Genomic DNA, 15,731 nt, shown 5'->3' on the forward strand with positions numbered 1-15,731 from the left:
TTTAACAGAGGCAGGTCATGCAAGAATAAATATTCTTTCATTAATATCTTATTTTTATACAGAGGAAGTACTTTAAAACTAATTTTCTTGAAGGTCTGTGGAAAAATTTATTTTGGTTATGTGATTTGACAATATATTTTATGAATTATTACTGAATCATTTTCTTATATTAGTGTGGAGAAGAAATAACTACATGGGACATAGAGAAACTCATTGGCTGCTGGTAATTACTCCTGAGTCATTCATTACTCTGATCTTATTTATTTTTTGTTAATGACCTCAGTCTTTTCTGGTTTTGAGAAGTCAGCAAAATGAGATGAAATTTAATGGTACAAGATCATTAAGTTAAGAAAGAAAGAAATCCGTCATCTCATTGGTTAACAAAGCTGTTAATAAAGAAATAAAGACAATTAGCAAAGGTGGCTGAAATGCAACGAGTATATACCAAGAGACACAGAAGTCAAGGCTTAGAAGGAGCTCAAATTTTTTATTCCTTTTTAATTGCTTAGTGACAGTTTTTTGAGACACAGTTCTTTCTCTAGTTGGAAAGTGGAGAAAATATGTCTGAATAAGTCTTTTTAACAGTTTTCTCACGTCAACAGAGAACAAAAGAAATCTAATTGGTTTTAAAATATACGTTGGTAGGCTCTTAGATAATGTGAATTCAAGGAAATAGTCTCAGGTAATCTGTTCTTTGCTTCTTTTTCTACTCTCCATGCACTATGTGACAATATTTTGTTACACAAACTTAAATTTAGACAGGCACCAGATTTTCAGCCTGAATTTTGTGACTAGTGCCTGGTAGTGGTTATTGCAGTAGTGCTGATGAGAGGTGAGTTCAGGACCAGCTCAGCCTTCTGACTTGGCAGTTGCACCCAACATCATGCATTATTTACAATAATTTTTTCAGCTTCTGCGAGCAGGTGGGACAGAGTGAAGGAACATGACTTCAGGTCACAAGGACACTCAATGTGATTTAATTAACACCAAATGCAGGCAGTGGTAGGCACTGTCACCAGGGAAGAGGTCATTGGGTACTGTCAGAGCTCTGGTCTCTGCACATGTACAGGCTATCAGTCTGAGTGTCTCCTAATGTACCTTTCATTCCTATTCCACAGTGATTCAACAAGCTTAAAAACACCAACAACCCTTCCTATCTTTCTGTATGAAAGAAAGGAGCATCTCCAGGGTGCAAGTGAAGCCTTCAGTGGAATGAACTGCCTTCTGCACATACCTCTCTCTCACAGAGGAAGCCCATAATGACTGCATCTAACCTGAAAACTTCTGTACCAGAAGGAAATTACAATGCAGGGAAGACAAGCAGTTTATGTGTTTTTTTCCAAAGTCAGGAGCTGAGGTTGATAATATAACTCAGATATAACCCAGTAATATGATGCAAGGCCTACTGAAAACCCTCTGAGTTTATCTTTTCGTTCTGTGATTTTATAGCAGCATGTAAAATGAGGGTTTGGTTTTCTGATGTTGACGCTTATGGTATTATATATTGTAAAATCCTCCTTCTGGAAACCTTGCTTTCATATTATTACTGTTGTTGCTATTCTTGTCATTACTTCTCTTATTGCTATCTTTCCATGCCCTCAAGAAAAATATTGAAAACAGAGAAATATAAACATGACTTTGATGTAAATAATACAACTTGAAAGGTGCATTCAAGGGAACTGAAAGCAGACTGCTGGAGTATTTCCTACCTTGATGCATGAATAGTGCTGTACTGGGTTGTGAACAGATGTACGTGTCTGAGGAACATTTTAAGCCACATGACAAATGGAGGAGCATAGTGCAAGGAGCTCTGAGTGTGGGTCTCACCTTTGGCTGCAGGTTAGTCCCACAAATTCACCAATGTCTGATGCCCCCCATGCCAGGCAATTCCCATTAGTGGCCACATTAACCAGGTCAACACAGTTTTCTTGGACATGCGTGGGCCACATGCAGAAGGATTGAGGCACTGCTTTGCAAATGCCTGAAACATCAGCCTGGCTATGGGAAGGCATGAGGAGAAGGGCAACTGTGCAAGCCTCACACTTGATGCTTGAGCTTGGAGATGTCTGCAAAAATCATCTTGCTTCTACTGAAACGACTCGAGAGGGGAGGAGGGATGTCATATGGGGAGCACCTTCCTGTGTGTTCCTACAGGATCAAACACAACAGCTCCCCAGTGCTTTCTGAGGCTCTTGGTAACTAGCATAACACAAACAATAACACATTATAATCACTTTTAGTCCTGATCCACTTTCTCCCAGATGCTTAACTTGCAAAAAGGAGGGAGGGGACCTGAACCGTAAATGGGATACACATTCCCTGCAAACGAGAGTCACACTGTAACTTAAGTAACAGGCACATCGTGTGCAGGTTGCTGACATGTTTGAAGCCATAACTTAGAGAAGCCCTAAATCTCCTCCTGTATGTATACCTCTGGCTCCTCTTTTCCCCTTAGGAGTGCTACACTAATCACTTGCAATCCTCTTCTTGGAACTGGATGGTAGCTCTCCACAGTCAAAAGCACACTAACTACAATTAAAGTTTGCCTCCCTTATTAATAGCTGTAACCACACCATTCCTTACCACTTGGAGCAATTTGTGCTTTTTTTCTGGCTATACTCCTACCCTTTGTTGCCCAAGAATGCTTAGAAAGTTTTCTTTTATTATTATTAATATATATATATATTTATTTTTATCCTCAAATGCAAGGCTTTGTCCTCAAAGGCAGTAAAAGGGGGGCTGGCTATGCACACAAAAATCTTGTCTCCCAGCCTGCTACGTAGATCCCATTATTTGTGAGTTACACCATGGGGGCAGAGCAGAGTGAGACTTTCTATATATGTAAAGAGGAAAGGCAGATGTTCTGTTTTAGCAAAGCAGTGGATCTGTTTTTCCCAACGTATTTATGAAAGACAGCCAGTGCCATAATGCAATCTGTGGGTGTTTTCGCTCTGATGGCTCTGTGTTTCCACTGCTACTGCTACACAAAGCCCGTGGTACCATTCAGTCATCACATCAGTGCAGTCTCCTCCATCTGAGGCACTCGAGCACGCACTTCATTTGAGACCTTGTTTTGTTCAGGAAATGGGTGGGAAACCACACTTTACTTGGATGGCTTTTCTATGTATGCCACCGAGGGGGCAGGAGAAACATTTCTAACAGTCCTGTTTGTTCTCTGTCTCGCTCTTTATTTTGGGGTTAAATATAATGAGCAAAACACAACAGGGATTGAGTGAGATATCTTTGGTGGTTTTGTACAAGCACATGAAAATATGAACTAGGAGTCTTTTACAATATGATTTTCTCATTAAATAATATAACCTAATTGAATACTTAACTTGAACTCTCATGGAAATTAATATGACTAAATAGCTAAATCATTGGGTCTTTAATGAAAAATAGAACATTTAATTACCTGAGTGAATCTCAGAATAGTTTAACTTGTTTTGTTATGGAAAAATGAATCGATAGGGTTTCAGCATTTAGGTCTCTGTCATGCCCAGACTTGTCCCTGTGTGGTGCTGTTTGCTTGGCTGGAGCCTCCATTTATTTCTCTTATCAAGGAGATAATTGGTGCATAATAGAAAACCATTTAAACAATTGTCAGAGCTGAAGACAGAGCTGAATTTAAATTTGGAGGGATATTCTACTTTTTACTCAGCAGGAACGAGGAACCCCATGGGATTTGCATGTATAACATATCCACCTTGTATGTAATTTATGGTTGTTTTGTAATGCAAAAATTCTTCTGTTTCAGCAGGAAACACAATCTTACTGTACTAAGTGCCTACAGAATAACTCCAGTAGTGCAAAGTCCATCAGTGCAAACTGACATATGTCAGTGCAAACTGACAATCTAAACCTGTTATTATTGCTGTTGTTGTCAGTGATGGTAGTTGTGTTGTTGTTTTTTAATACAGAAGTATAGTTTTATTAGTTTCTTTTCTAAGTTAGCTGAAAAACAAAACAAAACAAACAAACAAAAAACACTGATATAATTATTTTATGATAGCATATTCACCTTTTTTTGAGCATTTTCTGACCATGGACTTTCAGCAAGACTGTATTCTTGTCTTATTCCTCCTCCTTTTGGCAAGATGGCTAGGATTACTTGAAGCTGGGCTCCTGCCATATTGTAAGAAAAGTCACTGAATGCTTCTAAATTCTTCCTGTGACAAACAACTAGCCAGGGTAGGCATATTCAGTCCTGGAGCTAAGACACTCTTTTCTCACATTTTTATTTAACATCCTGGTAAGGATAATATTTTTCTGAATTTCAGAATTCTTCTTGATTCCTTTTCGAAACCTTGTAATTTTGTGATGAGCCTGCCTTGGGGGAAAGTAAGCTCATAATTTTTTTGTTCATCTCAGAAGAGTTAGGAAGTCAATTCAGTCATATAAATATATTATAGATTATCCTTTCCTAGAAAAATTTATACAAAACTCTGTACACAGAAGAAATGTCCAGAAAGCTAAAGACACTGCTTGGCTGCTGATTCATCCCTACAAAAATAAGGAATAGAAAATGTCAGTAATAGGAGAAATGAAACTCCCATTGCAATAATTAAACAGGATTGCTTAGAGAAAAGAGATCATGGGTCAGTGAGTCTTATGCATCCCCTTAGCAAACCTCTGTACTTGTGCTGGATTGAGCTTTGGTTGTCATCCAACCTGTCACATGGAACGAGTGATGGAGATGGAATAGATCACCTTAGAATAATATAAGATCTCTATCTCTACGCGATTTATGTTGCTGTTGCAAATGAATGGATTAGTACAGAAAGGCCAGCAGTAAAGCAAAGCCAGGAAGACAGATGGCAGCTGCCATAGCTTACAGTGTGATGCCATATATTTCTGCATTCCTGTTTCACTTCATGAACCTAGAGAAATGGAAAGGTAGGAGAAGAGAGAAAATGGAAACCACTGCTGAAATGGCCTGCACAACTGCTAGATGCACCAGAAAACATCATGAGATGAAAAAGGAAAGTAAGTATTTTGATGGAATGGGAAGATTTCTTCGGTGTACACAAATAAATGTCTCCAAGGCATGATGCAGCTTTGCCATACAAATCTTTGACACAGACCAACTGCTTTTTGTCATTTCTGCCTGTGTTAGACTAAGTTTGATCAACATGAGGCAGGCAGTCTGACATCCATACTGAGAATTTGTAGGAAACAGAAAACAACTAATTGTTAATATGAAGGGATAACTTTCATAAAATTAGGTTGTGAATTCTACAATTACATTAAAAGTAATTATATTATCTACGAGCAGAAGGATTTTCCAAATTATTTATCTGGCAGGTCAGACGTAATGTGACAGTGTTGCCACACATTTTACCACGGTAGGCTGACCTAGATCAAAGCCCTCCCCATGTCCTTTCCTTCTGGGAACACCGTACACGCAGGTCTTGGGGTCTGAGCATGAAAAACCAGAATGCATACATGAAGGAAAGGTCAGTGCAATCACAGCTTGAAGTGACCCTGACATGACTGTGGATTAGGCCCCAGAGACCAAATGTCTACGATATAATCATGCACAATACACGTTAGCATCTATATATCTAAAGGGAGAAAAAATCCTTCTATTGTGAGTACTTTCTTGACTTTTGATCTCAGTCTTTTAACTATTTGGAAATTTTTCACATTCTTCCAGATATAAGTAGGTATAAAACAAATAAATACAAAACAGCAACAACAAAAACCACAAACAAACAACAACAACAACAAAACAACCAAACAACAACAACAAAACACATACTTTTCATTAATTATGCACTTCGAGCTCCTTCTTGAAATCTTACTCAGTGGTTGATCTTAATATTGGAAAGGTATACACTGCTCAGGCAGGAAAACTTTTAAAAATGCTGCTATTTATAACAGACCAGGGTATATACATGGCTTACATTTGCTGTACAGTTCTTGGGGGGGGAAAAAAAAAAAAAAAGTGCATACAAAGACAGCACCAGACATTCTTTTTTGTTTGTTTTAATACAAATGCCCTACAACTTTACAAATTAATGGGTGATAGCAAAAAATTCTTTCCCTTTCTAGTTTAGCTCAGAAACCACAAAGTCATTCAATTTTGGATCCATTCCTATTCTCAGACTCCCCAGGAGATTTAGTAAAAACAACACATAACTCTTTACTGGAACTCCATGGGCATTACCACATTTTTTAGATGTAGATAAGGCTGCTACATTCTGCATTTGGAAAGTCAAGACTTCATTTATAAGGTGCTGAAGCTGGAAGGCTTTCATGTTGGGCCTTAAATTCACAATCTCCAGCAGAAGAGGAAATGGAGGGTATGTCAGCAGCAAGCAGCAGAGAACAGAACAGAGCCATCTCAGTTCAGTGCATATGTTCACACAGTTGAGTGCTATGTAGAGATACCGTGTGGGTCCGGAGAGCAAAATATTTATGTTAGCATAGCATTGCTTTCAGCAGCAGCACTTCAACAGCACTGCTTGGGCCCAGAACCAAGTTATCATCTTTTACATTTTCAGATGTATTGCAAAGGAGTCTTCATTGCTTGAGTGATGACTTTTTTTTTTTTTTTTTTTTTTTTTTTTCCCTTGGCAGGGGGAGCAAAAATAAACCAAAGAATGTGTTTGAGGAGCCCCGATCTTGCTCCTGAGTATGTGCAGGGAACTGGGGAACACAGCATAAGCATTCAGCCTGGGCGCTGCTCTGGGAAATGCACTGCCACGGGTTGAAGCAGAGATGACAGTGCTGCTTTGTACCCAGCAGAGAACTGTTTCTGATTCCTCCTGTTCTCTTCCCCCAAGCAATTTACCCACATGCAGTATTAAACCAGTAATAAATGCATGGATAGAATTTTCCTAGAGATCATCTTAGGTGAAATGTTTGAGCAGGGCAGTGGTGGTGACTGAGGCCAGCCTGTGTATTGAATCCCTTTTTTTAGCTTCTCTCCTAGCTACTCAGCCTGATCACAGGCTTGCAGCTGCTCATGTAAGCATTGCAAGCAGGGAAATGTCTGTCTTGACTGCAGGAAGGGGAGCAGGTGTTTTCAGCAGCGTATGTCACACTACAGCTCTGAGTACAGATACAAGAGTGAAGCATCCAGGATCAAAATTCAATGAAAACAATCTATCTATCTATCAATAGCAGAGCCACTAAAACCAGATTCGTTCAGATTTGTTATGCCTTTTACATTGTGCCATGACAATAGCCACTTAAAATAATCCTAACTCCTCTCTTCACATCTGTCCTCCTAATGTGTTACTCTCAGGTACTGTCCATGCACCTCACATGTTTAGCCCCCCTTTCACCACTTTGGTCAAGTCCCATTTCCCATCTTACATCCAGAGCTCAGCACTTCCCTGCTTCCAGAACCCTCCCTGCTCAGCAGGGCAATGATTTGGAGAAGGCAGACAAACAGTATTAATTTAATTAAAGAGTATTAATTTGCTATTATATAGTAGAAGAACAAGGAGATAAATATGTTGCCTTTGCAGTACAGCCTTTTCCAACAGTAGGGCAACAAATCACATGATGCTGTTGATGGTCATTAAATGTTTTAGGAATTTAAATCTGAGATCTTAATCCTTCCATCAAATTCATTTGGAACTGGACATCACTAGGGAATGACGGACAGATGGTATAATCACATAAGCCTCCTTTCACTGGGAAACCACATTAAAAAAAAAAAAAAAAAAAGTATCAGAAATAATTATGCCTTTTGGAGAATGCATGGAGGCAGAAGGACGTGATGTAATTTTCTGAAGATTATGCAACAGTCAGGGTCGGAAGCAATATTTAGGGTCTTCCTTCAAAATATTACAAGTCCTCCAAATAGTGCTTACATGTGCTGTGGGATGTACAGACACCGAGTCACTGGCTACAAGCAGCAGCAAAGACTGTGGGTGTCCTGAGCCAGACCCCATACAAACCCAGGAGAAAAACCGCTTCCTTCCTCGTTTCCCATTATCACCTTCAGCTCCTCAGTTTGGGGGATTTAGCTGTGGTTCAGACAAGCCAGAAACATTTTAGAGGTATGTATTAGATAAGCAGCCCATATTATGTAAGTACCCTTGTGTGGGATTCTGGTTTTTAGGACCACCCAATCCACCTGCCAGAATAGCAGTTCATTGTGCACACTGAATTTGACCTAAACACTAAAAAAAAATAAAATTACTGTTTTTAAGAGAAATTTTCAGCCTCGTTGTATGTAACAGATGACCCCAGGCCATCGCCAACCACCCCATTTTGAAGCCCAGCAACATTGTTGTTATGTTTTTTAAGAAATCTAGAAATTTCCTGCTGATGATGTTAAAGCAATTAAACCACCGCATCGAAATAATAAATCTGAGAGCACTGTGGGTATTGGAGGCTGGCTCCTAACAGCATCTTGCAGCGTGGGCAGGGAGGGCGCGATGAGGCGAGATGTCGTGGCCCTGCTGACCCACGGGGCGGGTGCTGCGGGGCCGTGCCGTGCCGGGCCGTGCCGGGGGAGGGCCGGGCCGTGCCCGACACAGAGCGAAAGGGAAAGCCACAGCCCGGCCTCCTTCCCCCTGCCCGAGCGGGGCGGAGCGGCCTCCGCCGCTTCCCGGTCCTGGGCTCCGGCCGCGCCCGCTCGGCGCTGCCCCGACCCCGGGAGCCATGAGCGGCTCCGGGCCAGAGGAGGAGGAGGCCGGGCTGCAGGAGGCCCGGCTGCAGGAGGCCGAGAGGGACTGGGCGGCGGCCAAGGCGTTCTACGACAACCTGGTCTCCAAAAGACCCCGGCCGGTGAGCGCGGGAGGGATGGGGACTGGGGAGGGGGTAGGGCTGGGGGTAGGGCTGGAGAGGGCTTGGACGGGACTGGAAGGGGGGGAGGACGAGGCTTAGGGTGGGGAGGACGGGGCTTAGGTGGGGTATGACGGGGCTGGAGGGGTGATGAAGGGTTTTTTTTTTTTGGTGGGAGGGATGCCAGGACTTGGAGGGGGATGCCGGGGCTGGAAGGGGGGATGCCGGGCCTTGGAGGGAGGAGGACGGGGCTTGGGGAGGGGACACGGGAGCTCTGGGGGGCACACGGGGCTAGAGGGGTGCCGGGGCTTTAGGGGGGTGCCTGGGCTTTTAGGGAGCTGCCGGGGCTTGGGGGGGATGCCAGTGCTTGGGGGGGTGCCAGGGCTGTGGGGTGGTGATGCCAGGATTTAGGGGGGGTGCCGGGGCTTGTGGGGGTGCCGGGGTTTGGAGGGAGGACGAAGCTGGGGTGCCGGGTCTGGGGGTGCCGGTGCTACCCTCTTCTCGCTCGGCAGCCCAAGCCCCAGCACGCCATCACCGTGGCCGTGTCGTCCCGAGCTCTCTTCGACCTGGTGGAGGAGCGTCGGATCTACGAGGAGCAAGGGGTGGAGAAGTACGTGGAGTACCAGCAGCAAAACGAGAACGTCACCCTCAAGCCCGGACCGGCTTTCCACTTCGTCAAGGTACGCCGGCAGGCTCGGGAGGAGCGCTGAGGATGCTGCGAGGCCGAATTTCGGGAAGAGGAGGAGCCCAGAGCCTTCCTAGGACGGGGATAATCCCTGCCCCTGGGAAACGTTCCCCTAGCGGTGAATTTGCCTTGGCCGGGGAGCCCGAAATCAGCATCCTCAACGCAGCGTAGCAGCCGGACACTGCGGGCGCCCGTAGCACTGCTCACTGCCCTCCTCCCGCAGCATCCCCCGGCGTGTCCCCTCCCTTTTAAGATCATTTTCAGTTAAGACAGGCCCCAAAATGGTTTTAAGGATGTTGCAACCTTTTCCCCTAAAAAGGAAAGAAAAAAACAAAACAAAAAACAAAACAAAACAAAACAAAAACCACCACAACCCCCTTACTTCCTAATTTCAATTTCACTTTTTTGTCCCACTTACAGCTATGATTAAAGACAGTGTTGGCTCAAACAGGAAACAATTTACTATATTCAGAAATGATTGATTTTTTTTTTGTCAGCTTTAATTTTTTCCTTGCTTTCTTCTCGTGAGACCCCACCTAGGGCACTGCATTTTGGTCTGGGGCCCCCAACATAAGAAGGATATTGAACTGTTGGAGTGAGTCCAGAGGAGGCCGCATGATCAGAGGGCTGGAGCACCTCTCCTAGGAAGACAGGCTGAGGGAGTTGGGGTTGTTCAGCCTGGACGACAGAAGCCTCCAGAGAGACCTTGTAGCAGCCTTCCTCTACCTAAAGGGAGCCTATAGGAAAGCTGGGGTGGAACTCTGTCAGGGGGTGTAGTGATAGAACAAGGGGGAATCGTTTTAAACTAAAAGAAGGTAGGTTTAGATTAGGTATAAGGAAGAAATTCTTTACTGTGAGGGTGGTGAGGCACTGGCACAGGTTGCCCAGAGAAGCTGTGGATGACCCATCCCTGGATGTGTTCAAGGCCAGACTGGATGGGGCTTTGAGCACCCTGGTCTGGTGGGAGGTGTCCCTGCCCATGGAAGGGGGGTTGGAACTAGTCTTTAAGGTCCTTTCCAACCCAAACCATTCTATTATTCTTTCTCATTCTGGAAATTTTTCTTGAGGACCAGCAAAAGCAATAGACCCCCAGTTGGGAGTCGAGGTTTAAGCACAGGTGAAATAGAATATTTTGCTTTCATTGCACAAGATAAGAGAAATGTCCAAGGCAAACAGCTTCCAGCATGGAAAGCAAGTTGGCTTAGCAAAAATGAAAAAAAATCAAAATATGTATGATTTTGAGAAATATGTTTATGTTTTTAGTGGGGCTGATTTGAAAAAAAAAAAAAGAGAAGTGCAAGTTTGTTGGATGCTTCTTTCTACTTGGAGACAAAGAAAACCTACAGAAATAGTATCTTTTCTGTTTGGATTCCTTTGCTGAGATCTTTAAGATACTAACTTAAAGACATTATATCTCAAGTTGTAGCACTTAAGAACCCTTATCACAGGCCAGGATCTCCTTGGGCTGGGAACTGTACAGGCACTTGGACAAAAAATGGCATTCCTCTCTTCCACTCCCCCTTAATCTGTAATATTTGAATAAATTCTTAGTGTGCTAGAGTATTAGAAGAGAGTAACAAAAGGAAAAAAAAGTGATGCAAAGGGTTTGTGACCAGATACTGAGATTTTTTCCTAGGCTTTATACCAGGCTATCACTCAGGGTTCTCCTAAGCCAAGTCCCACATGACATAGCCTTGCTTTTTACAGTGAGATTCCCAGAATTTAATTATAAAATCTACATTTTAATTCTTAACAACTGGTCTGGCTTTTTAAAGCACCTTAATGAAAAACAGCCTGTCTTGGATTCATTTGATGATTCATTGTTGACTTTATTGCCGTAATCCCAAGGAATTCCATTCAAGGGCCAGCTCCCAAAGTAGAGGTCTGTAAACCTAGAGCAAAAAGCAATTCTTACTCCAAAAGGATACGATTCTAAATATAAGTTGAGACAAGATGGATACAGAGAGACGACCGGGTGGAAGGTCAAGGAAATAAGAAGAATGCCAGACTGTGAATATGGCGTGTTGGTCTATTAGCTTAAAAGAGATCTCGAATGAATCAAAACCTGTCTCATTCAGTAATTCAGTAAGAAATCTCCAAGGAAATCATGCTTGACAGGATATGATTTGGTACTTGTTTGTTAAGGACAGTCTGACACCTGAGCTGTGTCAGTGAAATCTTTGCATAAGTATGTGTCCCAAATTCACATTTGTTCATGAGAAACAAGCAGTTGCACATACAAATCCCTTTGTACCTTCTCCTCGATTTCACAGCAACAATCTTTAAGTGGACAAGAAAATCTCTGGATACAACCATTCACCAGCAATGTTTTATTAAATTTATTAAGCAACATGAGTAGGAAACATGAACATTTCTGAAAAAGAGACCTTTTCTGGTCCTGGGAAAAAAATATTTGGTATCCAAAACAAAACAAAAACAATTCAAAGGGAGATTAGATAGAACAAGTTTAAGTCCAACATTTTAAGCTTAAAAAAAATAAAAATTACACAAATATTAATCTGTATTCTGAAAAATGTTCAACAGTGCATAAATATATTCCAGATTATCATGGTGTCCCAAGAAAAAGGATTTCTGTTATAAAGTTAAATTCTGTGACTTTCAGCAAAAGAAACTTAGTTGCTTCCCTTCAAATAAGCCCAGGCAAACAGTTGCTGGGAGCAGAAAGAAATAAAACAAGTTCAGCAAGTTAAACATTCAGATATTTCTCATTCTCCTTCAAGACAGTCCTATCACTAAACCCACAGCGATTAAGAAGGAAGGCACATTCCACTTGTCTATTGACTTCCACATTTCTACCCTGCAGGCACTGGAGCATGTCAATGCCCGGCTTCTTGAGCTATACCCTGATGATGAAGAAAGATTTGATATTGTTCTGATGACTAATAACCATGCCCAAGTGGGAGTGAGGCTTATAAACAGCATTAATCACTACGGTAAGTAAAATAAATACGTAGAACTGCCTGTGGTTATATAATGAAATGCAGTGATTTTGTTTATCCTGTTCTGACTTTAGTAAAAGCAACTTCTTTGATATAGACACCCATTCCTTAGGAGATTATATTTATTTTTGTGTGTCATAGTAAGTGAGATATCCCCTCTGCTGTCATAGAAGTGAATCCCCTCTGCTGTCACAGGGGGATTTTGTATGAAATTCTCAGGGAGGAAGGACTAATCTATTGTAGTCAGTTTAAGTTGTGTAACTTGTTGAAATTGCAGTGAACAAGATTGTCTTTTTTAAGCTTACTGTCAGTTGTAGGCTAGTGTTGTTCTTTACATCTTCATTTTCCAGGTTTATAGTGTCAAGGTGGAGTCACACCTTGTTGTGCTGTTCTTGTTTCAGGCTTAACAATTGAACGCTTCTGCATGACAGGAGGAAAAAGCCCTATTGGTTACCTGACTGCGTATCTTACCAATCTATACCTCTCAGCAGACTCTGAAAAAGTGCAAGAAGCTATAGAAGCAGGTTTGAATTGTCCTTTTTTTGTTCTCTTTCAGCTGGGCTTGTTAAAAACAAATCTAGTCATGGTGTGTCTTTCACAGAAAGTAGTGCTGCTTCATCAAATCAGAATTTCACTGCTGTGCATGCCACAAACTTTGTACCTAATCAGATAACATCAGGTTATTTCTCTGCAGTTTTCCCCTCTGGCCTTTCAGCTTGCCGATAATGATAACTTGATCAGCCTCTACCTCTGTCACACCTTTCTGTCTCCTCCCATGCTGCCATCATACAGGAAGTGAATTCCTCTGTGCACCGGCTTGCCGCTCCCTTTTCAACATCTGTTTGAGTTGAGTCATCTGTTTGATAGGAGTTACAAAAGCTAAGTTCTGTGTTCTACAAGCAAAAAACAAAATAGTTTGACTTTACAGTCTCATTGGAATTTCATGCTTTGTCTCATTTGTAGTACACCTTGGGGACCAGGTTTGTGTGTTACACGGAACTGGAAATAAGCATGTCTAAGAAGCTATGCCAATAGGACAGCTTCCATGCAGATGTGTTAGAGAAAAGCCATTACAAAGTAATTTCAGGGATGGTTTCTGCTCCCTGTGTTAAAAGGTCACCACAAATAAACTGTTAGAACTAAACTACTGGTCACTTTATGAATGACTTTGCAGGACATGCCAACTGAAGTTCTCTGATACACTTTCAGGCATCGCATCAGCTACCATGTTCACTGCCAACAAGGATGTTGCTTATTCGGATACACAGCTGAGGGTGGCATTCGACGGGGATGCAGTTCTCTTTTCTGATGAATCGGAACAGATTGTCAAAGAACAAGGATTAGATAAATTTTTTGAACACGAACAGCTGAATGAGAATAAGCCTCTTGCACAGGTTTGTACTTCTTAAATCAAAGAGTTTTCAAAACATTTTTTTAAATTCTCATTACTGCTGTCTTTCTCCAGTTTCCCCAGTGTGTATGCATTAATCATTGTGGAAACTGAATTGTCATTTCATTGCCCTATTTACTTCCTTTTTCAAGGATAATCTTTAAAATGCGTGTTTGACACAAAAGAGGCCAGTAAGGCAGTCCTTTCACCAGATCTCTCACTTCACTGAGAAAAACTGCATATATGAGACAGTGGCTTACAGTTATATTCTAATTATATTCATTATAAAAAGGAAAGATTGCTACTGATTTCCTTGATTTTTTTAATCACGTTGCATAGGTAATGTTAATTTCAAAAACTGGAATACTCAGGTTGCTGAAGCGGGGTGATATTTTGCTTATTCTTAAGTAGAACTATGACATTTGTCTAAAAACCAAAAATATTTTTAAATTAGCTTCAAATAAAATGCCATCACTACTATTGTTAACAATGGTATAAATCAAAAATAAAAGCTTGATCTATTGAAAGTACTGGACAGTGCAATATATTGCAAGTTGAAACTAAATATTATTTACTACTTTTAATCAGGGTGTAATGTTGTCATTAATCTGACGTGACGTGTAATTAGGTCTGCTGTTGGGTTTTGTACAGGCAAGTGATTGCACCTTGTGGATCATAGGAAAATGAGTTCAGTGCTTTCAAAGAACATAGTATTAACGACTGTAATTTTAACTTTATAATGTAAGAGATCTTGTAAGCTTTATATTATAGAGATCTTGTAAGTAATGAGAATCAGTTTCCTACTGATCACACCATGTAGGATTATAGCTTTAACTTTTTTCCAATTCCTAGTGTGTGTAGATCCACTTAGAAATAGTTCATACAGAGATTGCTATATTTACAATAGCATTAAGGAAGGAATTTTGTTTGTAACTGGCAATCTGGAAGAAAGCACAGGGATGACTTTGAGAACTGTGGGAAAATATTTACTATGCTTCTGGTATTTTGTACTCAGGGTCCTTTGAAAGGCTTTCTGGAAGACCTAGGGAAACTCCAGAAGAAGTTCTACGCAAAAAATGAACGATTAAATTGTCCAATAAGGACCTTTCTGGTCACAGCCAGAAGTGCAGCAAGTTCTGGAGCCCGAGTCCTGAAGACTCTTCGTAGCTGGGGTCTGGAGATTGATGAGGCGCTGTTCTTAGCAGGAGCTCCTAAAGGACCGATCCTGGTGAAAATACGTCCTCACATTTTCTTTGATGACCAGATGTTTCACATAGAAGGAGCACAGAAATTAGGCACCATAGCTGCACACGTTCCCTATGGCATTGCTCAGAAATACCAAAAATCTGCGTGACTGGATGGCACCATCAAAGATAAGGTTCTTAACTCAGCCAGCCTCTAATATACCAATAGCTCTTTCTGAAAACCTCTATTTGTGTACTATAAGCACTTTGTTGAAAGATTTGACTTCTGGCTAGAACAACCTTTAGAGGAAATATTTTTAATATTGTTCAGTTTTTAACAGAGTTATTTTAATAGCACTCTAAAGCAGTTTAGTTTTTTGTTTGTTTGTTTGTTTGTTTACCTGTTTGGATACAACACTGTGTTTTTGATATTAGGGAAAGATTTGTACTGGTTTTATAGTTTGAAACAGAGACAGAGCAGTTATATTTTTTCTAAAAAGTTGCTAATGGGCTATTTAAAAGAAAAAAAACATACTGCATATATAGCCCTTACTGTTTATTTCTGAAATTACCAAAACCACAGTTTGCCTATATGTTGTTACGTGTTGGTGTTTCCTTGGTAGGTATGTATTCAGTAGTTTTGTTACCGTGAAGTTTCAGCTTCTACGGGTCTCCAGTGAAATGTTAGCTTATTTGATATTGTGTTTACAGGAACACTTTATTTTTCTATATTGTTTTCCTACTATAATAAAGCTGGCTTTACAGAA

At 41.3% G+C, this 15,731-nt stretch overlaps 1 protein-coding gene across 1 annotated transcript; it reads left to right on the plus strand.

The window, feature by feature from the left end:
- The first annotated feature begins 8,471 nt into the window (after positions 1-8,471).
- Positions 8,472-15,731, plus strand: LOC121067486 (cytosolic 5'-nucleotidase 1B-like). The gene is made up of 6 exons (XM_040552044.1): positions 8,472-8,748; positions 9,258-9,425; positions 12,255-12,384; positions 12,792-12,914; positions 13,600-13,784; positions 14,796-15,731. The coding sequence occupies exons 1-6, from the start codon at positions 8,623-8,625 to the stop codon at positions 15,132-15,134; spliced, it is 1,071 nt and encodes a 356-aa protein (XP_040407978.1). The 5' UTR covers positions 8,472-8,622; the 3' UTR covers positions 15,135-15,731.

The sequence above is a fragment of the Cygnus olor genome, chromosome 3, assembly GCF_009769625.2.
Source record: "Cygnus olor isolate bCygOlo1 chromosome 3, bCygOlo1.pri.v2, whole genome shotgun sequence".
Taxonomy (NCBI): domain Eukaryota; kingdom Metazoa; phylum Chordata; class Aves; order Anseriformes; family Anatidae; genus Cygnus; species Cygnus olor.